The 19,049-nt window shown below is 33.5% G+C and overlaps 1 protein-coding gene and 1 long non-coding RNA gene across 2 annotated transcripts; one reads left to right on the top strand and one right to left on the bottom strand.

Moving 5' to 3' along the window:
* Positions 1 to 2,354: 2,354 nt before the first annotated feature.
* LOC110728503 lies at positions 2,355 to 3,922 on the bottom strand. Its single transcript, XR_002512696.1, has 2 exons — positions 3,768 to 3,922; positions 2,355 to 3,481 (listed from the first exon to the last, which is right to left on the bottom strand). It is a non-coding gene; the product is annotated as an uncharacterized LOC110728503 (long non-coding RNA).
* A 2,234-nt stretch (positions 3,923 to 6,156) lies between these two features.
* On the top strand, positions 6,157 to 15,164 carry LOC110728502 (CSC1-like protein ERD4). The gene is made up of 6 exons (XM_021908139.1): positions 6,157 to 6,723; positions 11,935 to 12,098; positions 12,222 to 12,497; positions 12,839 to 13,683; positions 13,817 to 14,072; positions 14,665 to 15,164. Exons 1-6 carry the CDS (start codon positions 6,462 to 6,464, stop codon positions 15,007 to 15,009), a joined length of 2,148 nt encoding a protein of 715 aa, XP_021763831.1. The 5' UTR covers positions 6,157 to 6,461; the 3' UTR covers positions 15,010 to 15,164.
* The last annotated feature ends 3,885 nt before the right edge of the window (positions 15,165 to 19,049 follow it).

Genomic DNA, 19,049 nt, shown 5'->3' with positions numbered 1-19,049 from the left:
TCTTCTCATTTTTTCGGCCACCGCCACCACCGGCGACCACCTGCTGACCGGCGACCACCAGCAGCCGCCCCCTGACGGCCACTCTTGCTTCCCCTTGCCTTGGTTCCTCTACCATCCTTCAATCCATCCTTTCTCTTAATCTTGTTTTATATTATTAATCATTTTCCTAAATATTATTTCTTACACAAATTAATTTTATAAAAACAGAAAAAAATTCTTTAAATTATAAATAGAAAATTATTTTATATAATGATAATTAATTCATGCACATATAAGGTAGTTTAATTAAGTTGTTGTGTTTATTTGATAGCCTTATATTAATTAAGGTTATAATTATGTGTAGGGTATTCGTGATTTAGAGAAGTAGTTGTGAATCGCTCGTGGTTGATCAAGGTACGTTATGTGGTTTGATACCTTCGAAAGTTGATTATGAAACTACATTTTATGATCGTATGAAATTATAATTTATTCCGTATGAAATTATATTTGTGTACATTCCGTATGAAACTATATTTTATGTTCCGTATGAAACTATGATTTATTATGAAATTATAAATTATTATGTTCCGTATCAAATCATATTTTATTACATTCCGTATGAAATTATGTTTTATGTTCCGTATGAATTTATGATATTATGTTCCGTATAAAATTATGAAATTATGTCGGATTGAATGATTTGGATTTAAATTAAAAGAGGCCTTAAATTGTGATTGGAAATTATTGGAAAAGATTTACAAGTTCATTTTGATGCAAGTGCAACGGATTTTTAAAAGGTGCTTTTAAGCAAATCAATCGATATGTTATAAATCCCACTTAGGGAATGGATTAGAGAAGGCTATGGACTTTGCATGACCTAGTCTTTCCTCAAGTTTGGCCTTTGTTCATAAAGTAAACCACTTGGGGGGTGTGCACACTTAGTGAGGAATTGGTTTGGAATAAATCGATTGAGTTTTAGTTTGTATTAAAAGAATTGGATTGGAAAAGTTCTATTTGAATATACGGCATTGGTATTTCTTTTATTAATTAAACGTAAATGATTTAAATTACGTTTTACTTATCTTACACATGACTTACTTAGCATATTTTGCTAATACGTGCTTTTGTTTTGGCTTTGCCCTGTTTACCATTTATGGTAAACATGTGAATATTTCAGGTGGATATTGATTGATGCATACGGGAGTCCACGTGAATTTCACCTAGCTAGGAAAAGTTTGAGTCATTTTTGTGTCACGAATTATGAACGAATTTTACTATGGTTTATTTAATAAAGAATAAAGTTTTCCGCTGCAAAAGTATTTTGTATAAGCCTTGCGTTATACGCGGCGGTAATACGCCCAAGTCTATCTCTACGATATTTATACGTATTTTTCTACAATCTACGTAGAGAGAGATTTGGGGGTGTTACAGAAGCAACTAAACAACCACAGTCATTGTCATAATCATCTTCATCAAGGCTATCTAGCTCATCAAACCCCTCAAAGTCACTCCCAATTTCACCCAAACCCTTAGTTGCAACTACCATTATTCTCATCATCTCTAACTCATCCTCATAAGAAATCACATTTTTGTTGTTTCTGGCAATTTCACACCTTGCTTGCACAAACTCTTCATCATCCAAATCGGTACCTTCAGTGTCATAATCTATATCACCTTGTCCATGCCTAGGTATATGTTCATGTTCATGCAAATTAACTCCTTTATTGGTTGTCTGAGCATGCTCATATTCTTCCACATTCTCTGTTGTCAATAAAGTCATAAAGGAACCCTTTTCCCTAAATTCTTAAATAAAGGGGTGCTAGATTCCTCATGCTCTATATATATATATATATATATATATATATATATATATATATATATATATATATATTGTAGTGTAGAAGTAGTGTCAAGAATGGATCACATATATTTTTCTCAAAGCCTAGGTACCTAATCCCAGTGTTAAAATCCTTCCTAGGATCCAAGAAATGGACCTTAACAATGTCATTTTACCCCAAACCATTTATTAAATTCTTCACATACTCAGCATCCAAAGTTTTAGGTATATCCTCAAACACATCTATTTTCCCCTAGGTAAAATGATTCACAGCCAATTTGTCATAAACCACCATGCATGATGTACAACCAAACAAGTTTTTAGTTCCATAATTTAACAATCATAAAGGATGGATAGTGTTTAACTTCCTTAATTCGGGAAAATCAACTTATTTAAAAACATTTAGAATCACATATCATACATGAATATCATGATCATAAATCAAACATGCAATAATAACTAAATTCAAAATAGATTAAGGATGAGAAAAAAAAACAGAAAGGATTTCTCGTTACTCATGTCAGCATTCTCACTTCTGATATCTCCAGGTGTTGTCACCAAAAACCTTCCCCGATTGACAGAACGTCCCGCTACTGACACTTGAAAAAGCAGCTTTCAAGGTCTCGTCGCTTCGGTGAATCACTTGAGCCCTGATACATTTTCGGTGCCATGGAGCTAGACCAGTGAGCTATTACGCTTTCTTCAAAGGATGGCTGCTTCCAAGCCCACCTCCTGGTTGTCATCGCTCGATCACTTCCTTTTCCACTAAGTGATTGCTTAGGGACCTTAGCGTACGATCTGGGCTGTTTCCCTCTCGACTTTGGATCTTAGCACCCAAAAAGTCTGTCTGTACAAACGATCTAGGCCTGTATTCGGAGTTTCCCTGGGGTTGGTAAGGCGAAATGGGGGCCACCCTAGCCCATTGAGTGCTCTACCTCGGGCCATCGACATCATACGCTCTACTGAAATAGATTTCGCGGAAAACCAGCTATATCCGATCTTGGTTGGCCTTTCACCCCTAGCCACAAGTCATCCCCGTATTTTGCCACAAACATTTATATTCATTCACATCAACCATCACCTTGTTCATTACAAAAGATCCTACATTAGGCTTCATTGAATTACATACATTTCCATCTATCTAGATTAATAATTGAAGCTTAATCAAATTAATAAGTTAGATTACATTGTCATAGCAGTGACATATCCAAAAAATGTCACATTCACACAACCTACATACATTCTAAGCTATGACAATGGAAAAAGTAAACCTAGAACACCCATCATCAACCTAAAAACCTACTCCCATTATAAGTAAAAAACTACAAGGTCTACAACCCTACAACCAAGCCCTTAATCTTCCTTGAAAATAAGTAGAGGAAAGTCGTCGAAGTACACTATCATGTCTTACTCAATCCACGCTAAAGAAGTCCCTCCCAAAATTATACAGAATTTCATGAAGAGCCCAGTCCCCGAAAGCATTCTTATTGCTCACATGCTATGGCAGGTAGGGAGCAATGTACCTCAGCCCCCACCATAAACGCCACTTCTAGCAAACCCTCTCCATACTTAGTTCGTCCTCCTAAGAAAGAATGGGGAACACATGCATCACCAGAACGTCCTGGGTTGCCATCAAGGGGTGAACGTCATCCAAGGCATCCATACCTAGGTTATTAGGTGAACACATCTATTGATCACATTCAAAAACAGAGCATACAAAACCCTAGTTTTTTGATTTTTAATGTCAAAACCTAACTCAACAAAAATCATACTAACAACAACAAATTACATGCAACTGTAGAGAATAAGATATTGAAGCATAATTTAATTAATCAACACAAAAAATTTCAAACGTTTCAACAATTTCATGAAACCCCAACTCGTTTTCGTTCGACAAAACAGGGTATGGTTCAAAAAAAGAAAAAAAAATTGAAATCGGGGATGATCTTACCTTCAGCTGATGTTAAAGATTCGATTTTAGCTTTCTTTTGCGCTGATGATTCTATGAATTCCCACCAAGACATAACAATGGAGCTTGATTTTTTTTACTTGTGTTTGAGATGAAAATGATCCTTGAAGTCTTCTAGAGTATATAAAGAAGCTTTCATCCCGCCAAAGGAGCAATTCGTATAGGGAAGAGCAATGTAAAACATTGAGTTTTGGTTAAAAATATTTTAATTGGGCCACGTGGCTTCTTGGGGTCCCTAAACTATTTATTATTATACCATTTGCCACATTAGATAGAAAGATTCTTTTTTAATTAAAATTCTGAAAAAAAAAAATTATTAATGAGTCATAGTCCCTAAATTTTTGCTGACTAAGCTAGGTGTCGCAACTTTTTGGTTGAGGGACTAAAGTGCTCAAATGAAAGTTCACTGACTAAAAGTGTACATGTACAAAAGTATAGGGAACACATTTATGATTTACTCTCAAATAAACTAAAACAGAAAATTCAACAACTAAAAACGCCGAGTACAATCAGTCAATCAGTAAACAAAGTAACCAACAGACGAGAAACCCTTTGAACCTGGCAAACCAAAAGAGATCAAGAGCCAATTTTTAGGAGTTTAGAGTGAGCATTAGCATAAGCGAAAGAAATATGGTTTCGGTATTGTCATTATATGGTTTGCATCTGCATACTAAATGGCAAAATATCAGTAATGGTGGCAGACTGGCAGGGGATAAATGGATAATTAACAATTTAGGACACAATATCTAGAGTGACATCATCAACCATCATCATATTCCTAAAATAGCAAAATTATCTTGGTGTCGTGATTGCAACGTGGCAAGCAATCAGTAAGCTAGCAGTTTGCTTGCTGTCTTCATAATTATCCTCTCCCAACTCAAAAAAGTTGTTCAATCAATGTCCCTCCATTGAGAGCTTATCAAGAACTTCGTAGCATATCTTAAATTTTAGTCAAGAAAGCAACATAATAACTAATTACTCCGTCCCGTCAAAAAAAAAAAAAAAAAAAAACTAATTATTCCGTATTAATAATAGCACTATAACGTGAGATTGCTCTAAAGCCTAAAGGTGATTTTCTGTTACAGTGCTAATAATTTATTAATATGATCGATTTAGTTTTTTAATTCTACCTCAACAGATCCACTGTACATCCAATGAGATAAGTGGAATTGAACAATTTTTTTATTTTTTTTCATTTTAAGTAACAGAGTTTTTTTTGGAGATTCTTAGAGAAATATTCCCTTAGTTGTGAATGAAGCAACATTTGTACTTTGATTCATTTGTACTAATAATATGCATCAAAGTACAAATATTGTATAAATAGTGCATCAAGTCAAAGTAATGTATATCATTAGTAGATGGCTTTGACTTTCATTTCGAAAATTATACTAATGAAAAATATATAAAACTAAATATTAAAATTTTCTCCATTTTATTTATATTATTACTAGGTTAGTCCCGTACGTTGCACGAATTAAATAATTATTATTTATTTAAAATAATAGTCATTATCCTTTATTCGTAAAATGTGTATTCATAATCTTATTTCTTTTTTTCAAAGAAAGTATTTATTTAGTTTGGAACTTGGAAAAAAAAAAGTTTATAAAAAAGGATGATGTCAAAAATAGTTTAAGCGGAAATTTTTTTCTTAAAAAGTTGACATGTGTTCATTAATGATGTTAACATGACCTGTTTTAGTAATTGTAAATAGATATTGTACCACTTGCTTTTAAAGAATTTTTTTGGATATTGCATTATACCAATTTTTGGAAAACAATCACATAGCTAATGTCCCATATAACATTACTTTTTAACACTTGTTTTTTTTTAATTTATGCTTACAAATTACAATCATTTGGATAATTTTATATTTTATTTCCTTTCTCTCTCTTCCTTTTTTCCTGCTACAAAAAAAATTGTGGTCTCTGCTATGGTGCATTAAAAAAAATGGAGGAAATATTTAAAGTTGAATTATTGTGATTTGTGAAAAGTATTACTTCCTCCGTTCCTGAAAAACTAACACATTCAAAGTCGGCACATATGGTAATGTATTAATTTTCACCTTATATATATATGATTAAAAAAATTTTAAAAAAATTCTATGATAGTTGAGATATAGTATGAAACTTTAAATTAATAACTATTTTTCTTTTTGAAACTAAATTAATAAGTATTTAACGGTATATTTCATAATAGAATTTGTTTTTTTATATGTTACTAAAAATTGAAGGTAAAAGATAGTATATAACATAGTGAGAAAAGTCAATCGTATCAATTATTTATGAATGAAAGGAATATTAGTTAATTTAATGCACTTTAAAATAACTAGAGAAATTACAAAATAGATTATTTGTGAACGCTGATAATAATTAATATTGGTAGAGTATGTCGGCACATATCATTATCAATTTATCATACTTGATATAGAAAGAAGAATGGGGTGGTGGACTCAAGTAGGCCATCATCACCTTTTGGTTGTTTTGCCAAAAGTGTGAGGATCTTAAAATGAGTTTATATTGGCTCTAAAGACCTTTCTTTCCTCTTCTCCATCTACAACTACTACACTGAACTACTAGAAACAACAAATAAATCCATTAAAACAACAAAACATTGCAAATCCCAATAATTTTATTGCTCAAGTGTAAGAAAAATAGAAAAAAAAAGAAAAGAAAAAGGATGGATTTGCGTTCATTTCTTACATCTTTTGGAACTTCTTTCATAATATTTGTGGTTTTGATGTTTCTTTTCACTTGGCTCTCAAGGAAACCTGGTAACCAAGTTATATATTACCCGAATCGAATTCTGAAGGGTATGGATCCTAGTTCGAAGACCCGTAACCCGATTTATTGGATCAAAGAAGCTTTTTTTTCCTCAGAAGATGATATTATCTCAGCTTCTGGTGTTGATACTGCAGTCTATTTCGTCTTCCTTTCTACAGGTATTAATTTTCTCTGTTTTTTTTTCGTCTGTTTCATACAATATATGCTATGAAGTGAATATTATCATTTGTTAATTGTTACACTTAAAATAACGCCTGTAAAATGTTGGAAATATTGATTAGCTTCGATTAGTGGACTTTTAATGAGGCCTTCCAAAGGGAGGTTAGTTATGTATGAGTAAATGCATAACGAGGGACATGAGGGTCATTTCACATAAATGCATTTCTGAATTTAGAGTAGTACCACTGGGTGATCAATTGTATCACTAGATGATTAAATGATATCATTGAACATTTCAGCATTACTATTTATGTATGTAGTGGTACTATATATTCATTCAGTGCTACTCACTACGTGTAGAAATAGTATCATTACGATAGAAATAGTATCACTATATAGTCAATGGTACTATCTAAGCTTTTAACGGTACATTTAAAAAATGGCCCTACTTACCCATCTCTCTCCTCTTTTCTCTTACCACCATGTGCTTTTTAATATTTTAGTATTTGTTATGCATTTACAAATGCATAACTAACCCCCCTCACTACTTCCTCGACTTCTAATACGGAGTATTTGATCAGTGAGCACAAAAACAAGCTAATTGAATATAATGAGCGTCTAATCTAAGATAGATTTAACTATTTAAGGAATCATGTCTAGCGGCAAAAATGGAAAAAACACGTCTTTGCAGTCTGAACATTTTATTTTTATATACTCACTGGGGCGGCTAGCCATAGCTAGTTATATTTAATAGGCACTTTTATCACATACTTCCACTGTTTTAGTAACATTGCAGTAACTGTACTTTTGCACTATTCATCATGCTTGTTAAACCACAAATTACGATTTATACGTAACGTAAAATATAATCACGTGGGATCTTGTTAGATTCGTCTTGTAAAATAATTTCACAATATCAATTTTTTATAATTTTTATTCTTATATAATTATAGATATTTTACATATAAAATGTGCGTTTGAATGCGTAATTTCATTCTTGTTGCATTATTGTAGAACAAAGAAAGTATTTTAGTTATTGACAACTAATACTAATAAAGGAAAATATATAAATAAATATTTTCTAAAGTATAAATGTTCGTAAATAGGGATATAATAATACGAAAAATATTGCATACAGTGTTATTTAAGATTCATGTTGTGTAGCAAGATGAACATTGTGTATTAAACGATACGTGCATTAATTGTGCACTAGATAAGTAGATAGGTCCATCGATCGATTTTCACATCAATCTTATGAAAATGATATTTTAATTGCGATTACAATCTGGTTAAAAAAATATGTTTGTGCTATTAAAAAAGAATGTTATTGCATGAGATATGTTTGTAAGCATATCTCAAAAATAGATTAGGAATCTCCCATCTCCAAGTCTCAAGCACATGGTAAGAATCATTTGAATGAACAACACTACAGCCATATATGCAATAATGTTTTTTTGTAATAATTAGTTTTTTTTAAAGCTTTTAACTTATTGAGTATTGTTAGATTTGACCTGTTTAAAAAGCTAATTTAGGTATTTGGTAAAAAGCTAAGAAACTCTTTTAGAAGAACTCGTTTTTTTTTTTTTTTTTTATTTAATTGTTTTTCTTCTTAAAATTAGCTTATAGAACAATTAGTTTTTAAGTTATTACAGACACTTAAACAGCTAATAATTAACGACTATTCACCAAATATTTTTACACAAAAACCAGGTCAAACCGCCCTTCTTAAAAAAAAAAAAAAAAAAAAAAAAAAAAAAAAAAAAAACGCCCAGGTCAAACCAGCTAATATAACAAGCTAAATCAATTAGACCAACTAATTATCAAATAGGGCCAAAATCTTAACAATGCTTCTTAATTAAGAATGATATACTCTATCTTATCTTCAAATAGCTAGCTTGGACTAGGGGTGCTAATTGAGTTGAGCAGACTCGAACTCGACTCGGTCAACGCTCGGTCTAAACTCGACTCTAGTTAGCTCGACTCGACTCGACTCGAAACGTTAACGAGCACGAGCTGAGCAAGTTTTAACTCAACTCGATAAGCTCATGAGCAACTCGATAATATATTTTATTGGTATAGAATTTACAAACAAAGTTACCATGTTTAAACAATATTGACGCTCTAATAAGTGTTAATTTATATTATCAAAAAAGAAAGAGTAAATCTTTAATAATAAATATATATAAAAAGAAAACAATATAAATTGAAAAAAGAAAAATAAAGGCATATAATTATAGAAGGCCAAAACTTTAACGAGCCGATCGTGAGCTACTCGACTCGACTCGAAACTTTAACGAGCACGAGTCGAGTAGGTTTTATTGGCTCAAAACTTTAACGAGCACGAGTTGCACATGTAAACAGTTTTCGAGTCGAGTCGAGCACCATTCAGCTCGGGATCGACTCGCTTGATAAGCACCCCTACGTGGGACTTAATAAATTGATACCGCTTGTCTCAAGCAGTGTGGCCCACCCTTTTTTTTAAACCTCAAATTCGTCTTAAAAATTTGGGTCTTTTTAAAACTAAACTCAACTTATGAAGAGCAATACGAATTTACTGCCTACTTATTCTTTTGAAAATGCTAATTGTGAGCAACTGTTATGAAGTTTTGGTTGATTAAGTGCGAAAAGGTAAATAAGACTAAAATATAAATACATAAAAAATAAAAATAGATTCACTCAAATGACAAAGGTAGCTAGCTAAGAAAATTTAAATAAAATTTAAATATTGCAAGAATTGTGAAATACGGATTACTACGCTTCTACGTTTGCGTTAAGTTATATGCAATTAAAAAAATTAAAACAAAAACAAAAAAATAAAGCTTGCAACATGTGATAGTTTTGCAGGAAATTTAAAGGTTGTCGGTTTTTACCATTAACTATAAATTATGCTCCATAAATTCTTGATAAACTTCAATGCTTACCACCTATTCACTTTCCCTTCCTTTTTTTTTTTTTTTTTTTTTTTTGTAACCTTCACTTTCCCTTCCTATGTAGTTATATAGGTTATACGATTTGATTTGTGACACTAATTATTATAAATCACAATGACTAATAAGGTAGTTTAATTTTCATGTGAGTTTCACATATGTGAATTATACTGAATTTATTAACCCCTATGTTATCTTAATTTATCAACGCTTGATATTTTAATTGACAACTTTTACACTATTTACAAAGTATGCTTTGACTAGATTTTGTGATTTATTACTACAATAAACCATAGTCATCTGAAAATCTTGTTTGAACCGTCTTAATATAAATTTATTAATATCCTCTATTATAATTTTACAATATTGATGATTAAATATATAAATGGTTAAATTTGTGCGTTGACAAACCTGAAAATTTGTCAGCAAAAAATACACGAAGGAAATATATATTATCTTTACCTTGGACCTTACTCCGTATTAGACATGCATGCCCTTATATAATGTAATGTTTAATTTCATTTTTTTTAAAAAATTTATTAACCCCCAGACATTTTTATGAACCCTTATTTCATTTTATGTGAACTTAAACGACTTGGTAGAAGTGAAATAAGTGAAGTGAAAATAAGGTAAGGGAGAACAGAGGCTCAGGGCATGTCATATACTCATGCATTTGTACATGCCCATTAGGAATTTTTATTAGGATGTGGATTTAGTGATATTTGTTTATTATTAATTTTTTTTTACACATAACTTGGGTTTATTTGGTATCGCTGTGGTTTTCTGTTTTTTGGTTTTTTGTTTTATAAAAGCATATGATATATGTCATATAATGGATCAAATATTAGTCAAACATTTTTAAAATCCTGATAATTTTGAAAATTGACAACGGAAAAGTGGAAACACCTTTTTCTTGTTTCCTATATTTGGTTTTTTGTTTTAAAAAAAACAGAAAATTAAAAACAAAAAACGATGCCAAAATTTTTCTTAGCTTAACTTCTTACATTGAGCAAAAATTAAATTAACATTATTTCTCCCACTATATATGTGACAACTAGTTTTTAGGCCCGGCCGATGCCCCAAGTTTACTGCATCATTTTTATGATAAAAATCTTTATTAATATTTAATCTTTATTAAAAGCCATGTAGTAACGTAATATCTTAGTGGTTAACACCTTATACTTTAAACTTAAGGTCGTAAGTTCAAATTTTATAAGAACCATATTTTTAAACACCGAGTGAAAATCGGATTTACATGTGGGAGTTGCCACATGGCTTAAATCATATGGTTTAAAAAATTAAGCAAAGTGCCACGTGACGGCTAAACTTGTTTAGGAACGACTTTTAATATATAGTATAGATGTGTCAATGTGAAATCCTTGCAGTTGTATGCCGTTTAAAAGTCAATAAATGATGTTTTTTCATCAAATGTGTACAAACAAATCATGTCCTTGAGCAATGAAACAGTACCCTAATAATATAAACTAGTAAAATCGTGAGATACAATATAAAAGCTTTTTAGAAATTTACTCATGAGTATTTTGTTGAAGAATATGATTTCAAATAATACATGTAAGTGTTTCATATTGAGAAACGAATAGAGAGTTAAATATTTTTATAAGGCAAAGGGGCTACTCCTTTTGTGACATGACTTGTAAAGTGAATTCTGTCTCCTAGTAACAAGTGTGGCCTAGACCCGTATTTAATATGATATCAGATCCCGACCCATGGTTGTGTTACATGTGAGAGAGAGTGTTGAATATAGGCTATAGAAACTTAAACACTTTATATGATTAATTACATTTTTGCAATCTAATACTCCCTCCATACTCTTTTGGCCTTGGCTCGGCCCAAACTCGGCCCTGCCCCCCAATGATCACCTCTAGTTGAATGTAAATTTTTTTAATTTTTTTAATTTTTTTATATTTTAAGCAAGAACGTATTTGTACAAACTTATTCCCTAAGTTTTTAAATTTTGACAGATCTTGATTTAATAAATTAACTTCCCACATTTATCTTCAAAAAAAATGTAAAATTTTATTAGATTTACAAGGCACTACTAATTCTCTTTAAGAAAGTTCGATACAGATTTAAAAGGATCAAGATGATGGAGAACATAAACAAGACATTAGACTTGACTGTTGTATTATATCGTTGCATTTTCTTTGAAATGTATTAGTGTACTCTACAGAGTCTACACTCTACTACATTTGTGTGAAGTTCCCTTGTCAAAAATGATAACTACAACTGCTGAGCTAATGATATTAATGGTTTATCTTACAGCTTTCAGACTGTTTGTTATGGCTGGCATTGTGCTACTTCCAATTCTATTGCCTGTTTCCGCCACTGATCACAGTGTGATCAAACAGAATAAAAACGCTAAAAATTCAACATCAACCAATTCAACTATCAACGAGTTCAATAAGTTCTCCATGGAACGTATTGGGGTAAGTATCGTATTTTCAAAGTACCCTTCAATTCTATAAAATATTGTGTCATTCGAGTATTGCTCAACCTTAGAACATATTCATTCATATTTGTAAAACGACTAATTTAACTTTCACTTGCAGCCAGGAAGTCCAAGGTTGTGGGCATACATGATTGCTGTCTACTGGGTTTCTTTGGTTACGTATTTCCTCCTATGGAAGGCATATAAACATGTTTCCGAAATAAGGGCTACAGCTCTGAGGTCTTCTGAACCAAGAGCTGAGCAATTTGCAATTCTTGTTAGAGACATACCTCATGCGCGAGAAGGGGAGACCAAGAAGGAACAAGTTGATTCATATTTCAAAGCCATTTATCCTGATACATTCTACAGGGCAATGATAGTAACAGACAATAAGGAGGTAAGGTTTTAATCGTCTATTGATGTTGGACGGATAGAGTAGTAAGCAATATAATCATTCTGAGATGAGGCGTAATATAAATTAGGAAAATTTGAAAATACAACTACCTATTGTTCACGTTTTAGTAATTACCACCTCAAGTTTTTTATTTTTAACCTTACACCTACTTTTCTAAATAACATAAAAAAAAAAACTCCCACCTCTTTCCCAAACCCCCCAAAATGACGTCACAGTGGGCCCCACCACCAATTTTCCTTCAATTATTCAACTGGATGATCTTGTTTCAGTTAATTATTTATCAGTCACTTGTTATAGGAAACTGTACATTTTTTATGTAACAGGTTAACAAAATCTGGGAGGAGTTAGAGAAATATAAGAAGAAATTGCTGCGCGCTGAAACAATTTATGCAGAATCCAAATCAATTGGTAGTCCTGAGGGAGTCAGACCGACAACTCGGACTGGCTTCCTCGGTCTTTATGGAACCAAGGTTGATAGCATAGAGTATTACACTGAAAAGATTAATGAAATCACCCCAAAGTTAGAAGCAGAGCAAAAAATCACCTTAAGAGATCGTCAGCTTTCTTCTGCACTCGTATTCTTTACGAGTAGAGTGGCTGCTGCTTCTGCTGCTCAGAGTTTACATGCTCGAATGGTTGACAGTTGGATCGTAGTGGATGCTCCTGAACCACGTCAAGTGATTTGGACTAACCTTTCTCTCAATTATTATTCCAGGACAATACGCAAGTACGTTGTGTACACCATTGTTTCAATAACAATACTCTTTTTCATGATTCCTATCACTTTTATAACTGCATTTACGACATTGGAGAATCTCGAGATGCTTCTGCCTTTCTTAAGACCCATTATCGAAATAAAATCTGTTCGGACATTGCTGGAGGCTTTTCTTCCTCAACTTGTTCTTATAATATTTTTGGCTTTGTTGCCAATGTTATTGAGATATCTGTCTAAAGCGGAAGGAATTCCTTCCGAGAGTCATGTAACGAGGGCTGCTTCTGGCAAATATTTCTACTTCACAGTTTTGAATGTTTTTATTGGACTGAGCCTTGGTGGAAGCCTATTTTATAATATCAAGCGATTGAAGGGCAAACCGGAAGCTATTATTGAAGTACTTGCAGCGAGCATTCCCTACAGCGCAACCTTCTTCTTGACATATGTGGCTCTCAGGTTTGATCTTTACATCTTTCAAAACTATTTCACCCATTTTTCTGTTTTAGCCATCAGTAATTAAGACGTATATCATGTATAATTATGATATAATTCACAATCTTATTTGATTTTCTATAACATTGGAATGTAGGTTTTTTGTAGGGTACGGCTTAGAGTTGTCCAGAGTGATTTCGTTTGTCATATTCCATTGCAAAAGGAAGTTTTTGTGCAAAACCGAAGCTGATGTGAAAGAAGCATGGGCTCCTGGAGATTTTAGATACGCGACAAGGTTTCCAAGTGACATGCTTATTCTAACTATCACCCTCTGTTACTCTGTTATTGCACCATTGATCATTCCATTTGGTGTTATCTACTTCGGCATGGGATGGCTCGTCATTAGGAATCAAGTAATTTCTTCAATCTTTTTCTTATATTAGTCTTTAACATTTCTGTACTTAAATATCTTTTTACAAATCTTATAAAAAATAACCTTATATGATTTATTCAAAAAAAAAAAAAAAAAAAAAAAAAAAAAAAAACACCTTGTATGATAACCGTACCATTAATAGAAAGGATTCATTAACCTATATTTTGCTAGTACTAGAGCTTTTCATTTCACTTCAAGTGCACGTGTTAGATTTTCAACACTTCAACATGAAAAATGAACACACAATAATTTATTTTGTACCAAAATCATGAAAGTTGTTTCTTATAGATGACACACAAACACATAACCCATCACTCAGTCATTCATGACATAACAAATTTTAAGGATTTTTTTTTTTTTTTAGAATAGACCTTATATGTCAGTCATTTTTGCGCAAAATGACCTATAAAAAAGTGACACTTTGAGACTTTATAGTACGGAGTACTTTTTTTGGTTGACTACTAGCTTTGTTTAAATTCTAATCATCGACTGTTATTTTTTAGTAGAAAAGTAGAAATATTGTATGTATGGATTGTGGATCTCTAACAACTATTTACTTTCCTTTATAACAGGCATTGAATGTGTATGTTCCATCATGTGAGAGCTTTGGGAGGATGTGGCCTCATATTCATACAAGATTTCTTTCGGCACTAGTCTTTTATCAAGTTATTATGTTTGGTTACTTTGGAGTGAAGAAATTCATCTATGCTTTCGCGATCATCCCACTTCTTTTGATGTCCTTGATCTTTGCATACGTTTGTAACAAGAAATTCTATCGCTTCTTCCACCACAGAGCTCTTGAAGTTATGTGCCATGAGTTGAAGGAAACTCTCGACATTGATAGTGTGTACAGATCATACCTTCCTCCAAGTTTAAACTCTGATAAGTTAGATGATGATGAGTATGAAATTGTTTGATCTTGCAAATGGTGTTTTTTGCAATGGATGTACACTAATGTTATTTTATACTAATACATTCTATTGTAAATATATTTTTTGTGTTTTGCAAAGGATGTACGGTGTAGGCCATAAAAGAATGAGGTTGTCCCTATTAGATCAACAAAATTTGTCAATCTATGTCTCGTCACTGCTTAGTCACGCTTTGTCATTGCTTAGTCACCACTTAGTCATCAAATTAGACATTAATATCTATTGAAGTTTTTCAACCTTCCTACAACTGACACCTCCTGTTTCGGGGGTTTTTGGAGTCCCACGGGAGAGTTACGATCCTGAGTATGCGCGCCCGACTGTTTGTACCTGCAAAATCACGAAACTCCGGTAGGATGGAGTTCCGCCTCAGACGATCAAGTTAGTATGCGACCTGAGTAGTAAACTGTACGGAAATGGTAAATAATTCTCCCTGATTCAGAGAGATTCCGCAATTAATATTGCTCGATTTTTTGTATGTATTTATGAATGAGTAAAAATGAGGAATTTCCTCTATTTATAGAAGATGAGGATCTGCTCCCCTATTGGAGGTACAATGCCGCGTGTCAGCATCCGATTGGATCCCATTGGGCCTCTGGTGGGCTACCACGTGTCATCATTCTATTGGGCCACGTGGCATAGGGTATTTGTACCCTTAACATTTTCCCCTCACAGGTGTCAAGCACAGGGGAGGCGACGGTTGTTTTGCTTCCCGCCTCTCTCTTGGATTCGAATTTTGAAAAGTTGAGGCAAAAGGTGGCGATTCGCCTTCCGGGTTTGTCTATAAATAGAGACACTCCCCCTCTCTCCTCTTCACTTTACAAATGTTGCAAAAATTTCTTGAGAGCTCTGATACCGGCTGCTTTATTGTGCAACTAGCTTCTTCTTTCAAACGCATCCGGATACTGGTTGAGTGCTTCTTCAATCAACTCATTTAGGTACCGCCTGACTCTTGATTTTCTCTTGATTTGAGTAGAACCACACACGGTCTTACACCGTCTGGGGCACCTTAAGCCCTTTCTTTTATGTCTTGCATTTGGTAGACCCATAGTCGGTTTGGACTGTCTGGGGTATCTTCAAATCATGGCCTTCAAAAACAGACCCTCAGACGGTAATGGACCGTATGAGGTATCTTCAAACAATGACTTTCCAATAATGCATTCCATAGGCCCGCAGACGGTTACATGTCGTCTGGGGAATCTTCAGACAATAGTATTAACATTTTGCATTCTATAAACCCTCAACTGGAAGTATTCCGCCTGGGTCATCTTCAAACAATTTCTTGTCAAAACTTGCATTTCATAGACCCTCAGACGGCTAGGAACCGTCTGTGGTACCTTCAAACAAAGGATCTCCAAATCTAGACCCACAGAGACAATTGCTCTTCAAAACTAGACCCACAGACAGTTATGGACCATCTGGGGTATCTTCAAACAATTGTTCTTCAAGACTTGGATCCATCGCACCCTTAACCGGGCTTATACCGTCTAGGGGATGCTCGAGCAATTTTTTTCATACCTCGATCATGATCTGCTCTTGTAAGACCCTCAGCCGGTTCTTATGCCGTCTGGGGGGTCTTCGAGCAATTCGTCACGGATACCGCTTGAGGTATCCTTGAGGTTCTTTTAAACCATTCAATTTACCCTCAGCCGGAAATGTTCCGCCTGGGGCATTTCAGAGTAATTTTCATATATATATATATATATATATATATATATATATATATATATATTTATATATATATATATTTAATTTTGCATTCATAAGACCCTCAGTCGGTCTTATTGCCGTCTGGGAGGATTTCGAGAATTAATCCGAAGGATTAAATGAGTCAATAGAGTTTTATGAATAAAGACGTCGGATTCGAGCTTAGAGCATCGAAACCGAGCATCAAGCGTTGAGTAGAATTTTAGGAATCGACGAAGACGAGAAAAATAATCAAATAATATATCCTGCTAAAATTGCGGCATGGTAGCAGGCCCAGCCAAGGGAAAGGCTGCCATTTGGGCGTGCCTTGGAGCCCAAGGGTTGAGGCCGATCTTCCATGCGTAGACCAAGTGTGCCATGCACATGGGGTTGGTGGGTTTATGCTTGCCCTCCAAGGATGAATTTATGGTCCTTACCTACTCCCTCTTTATGTGATGACACTTGTCATTTGATTATTGTTTCAATTCTTTTTATTTAATTTAGAATTAAATTAATTCATGTTTTTCTCACTATACCAACTATCCCACATTGAAAGATGATGGGAATTCTTGAGGAGATTTCTCTATAAATACCCATCATGAGGTATTGAGATTTTCACTTAAGTTAGTGAACTTTAAAGGATCTCCAAGAAGAGAATACCTTTGTTCTAATAACTCTAAGTTATTTTTGGTCTATCCCCGACTAAGCTTCAGGGTAGGGGTTGGCTCGGTTCGGTAGCGAGGGTGTTAGCCGTTGGAGATTTGCGCATTTGCAGGACTTTACACTTTCAAGTCCGAGCTCTAAGTAACAGCGAAGAACGCTTCAAGGGTAATGATTCTTTCTCTCTCTTCTTGTTAATAATGTGATTAAGGTTTTAATAAATGCTTAGTTACTTTAATTTGTGTGCGGATTTTGGGCGGGTTTCCTTCTGCGTGGTATTGGACATCACGAAACCCAACAGCGGTATCAGATCCGCGTGCATTTAATTATTGTAACTAATAATTAATTAAGGTGATTTAATTGGATTTAAATTTCTGGTTTTGCTTTCTAATTGGATTATAAGCTCGTTTTAATTAGTTTAATCTTGTATTTGTACTAATTTTGGCTAAACAACCCAGATTTTGACCCAAAACTAGTGAATTTTGGATGGAATAAACGTTCTAAATCGTTTTTGACCCACTTCATGAATGCTCCAGAAGCCAAAATCCACCCACAAACATGTTTTTCGAAGGGTATTTCGTTTTTGACGAAAAATTTTAAATCTATAAACCTTGATTAATTATGGTATTTTAATGTTGGATTATGTGTATGGTTACACCATTAATCTACTGCAATAACAACCCTTATTAAGCATATTTATGAAGTCATATTTGGTACTTGATTTGATGAGCTCATTTTTCACATAAACTTGCAATTTCACATTTTTGCAAATTAATTTATGGTGAATTTGTAATTTGAAGCCCCTAAAATGTTAAAGATCCAATCTTTAACTGTTTATTTGGTTGGAACTTAACTTTCTAAATTCAATGTTGAACTATTTTTGTTTTTAATCATTTTTGAGTTGATTAAGTCTTAAAAGTTCAAACTTGTGATAGAAATTTGATTACTCTTCATATTGGAAGGATATAATTTTTCAAAATTACATAAGTTAGTTGTAACACACTATAAATTTTTTTTCTTTAAAACACCTATTTTGCCCTTTTTAAAATACGAAATAGGAAACTCTAAGACATTACCGCCACCGTGAAAATGACTAAGGAAAATATCAAAGACACACACAGAGGAAGACTATCTTTAAAACCATTTAAAACAAGTTAACTTAAAAAGTCAAACCGAACGATAGTAAAAGTCAAAATAAGTCAAACAAAGTCAACCTACAACTTGGAACCATTGTAGGCCCTCACAACCAAACAATTCAACAAAAAACCTTTGCGTTAGTCTCACGGACATAATAAAATAAATAATATTTAAAGCAAATAAAACACATCATATTCCTATGAGAACTAAGCATGATTCGCTCTTCACTCAAGCCCATCATGAATATGCTTCACCACCTGTAAAGCTTTTCTTTACTTGTCCCCACTACTCGCCATTAGAAATGGGTCGTCGTAGGGCCAAGGTAAAGACAAGGTCAAACAAACATACAAACAAACAATCAGCAATGCTAAGTACATAAGCGTAATTAAAACACACTAACATGCTTTCAACCTATCATCACACAACTTACCCTGTTGCACCTGTTTACAAGCATACAAAACACTCAACACTTAACTAGACAAATACCAATTTTCATTTAATTTTGATTACACATCGAACAGGTTTCCAACCAAATCCTGCCTCAAATA

The sequence above is a fragment of the Chenopodium quinoa genome, unplaced genomic scaffold (assembly GCF_001683475.1).
Source record: "Chenopodium quinoa cultivar QQ74 unplaced genomic scaffold, ASM168347v1, whole genome shotgun sequence".
NCBI classification, from domain to species: domain Eukaryota; kingdom Viridiplantae; phylum Streptophyta; class Magnoliopsida; order Caryophyllales; family Amaranthaceae; genus Chenopodium; species Chenopodium quinoa.
This window is presented reverse-complemented; position numbering and strand designations above follow the sequence as displayed.

Coding starts and splice junctions, on each gene's coding strand:
- LOC110728502 (XM_021908139.1), top strand. CDS start 6,462: ATGGATTTGCGTTCATTTCTTACATCTTTTGGAACTTCTTTCATAATA. Junction 6,724..11,934: donor TTTCGTCTTCCTTTCTACAG/GTATTAATTTTC, acceptor TTTATCTTACAG/CTTTCAGACTGTTTGTTATG. Junction 13,684..13,816: donor TTGACATATGTGGCTCTCAG/GTTTGATCTTTA, acceptor ATTGGAATGTAG/GTTTTTTGTAGGGTACGGCT.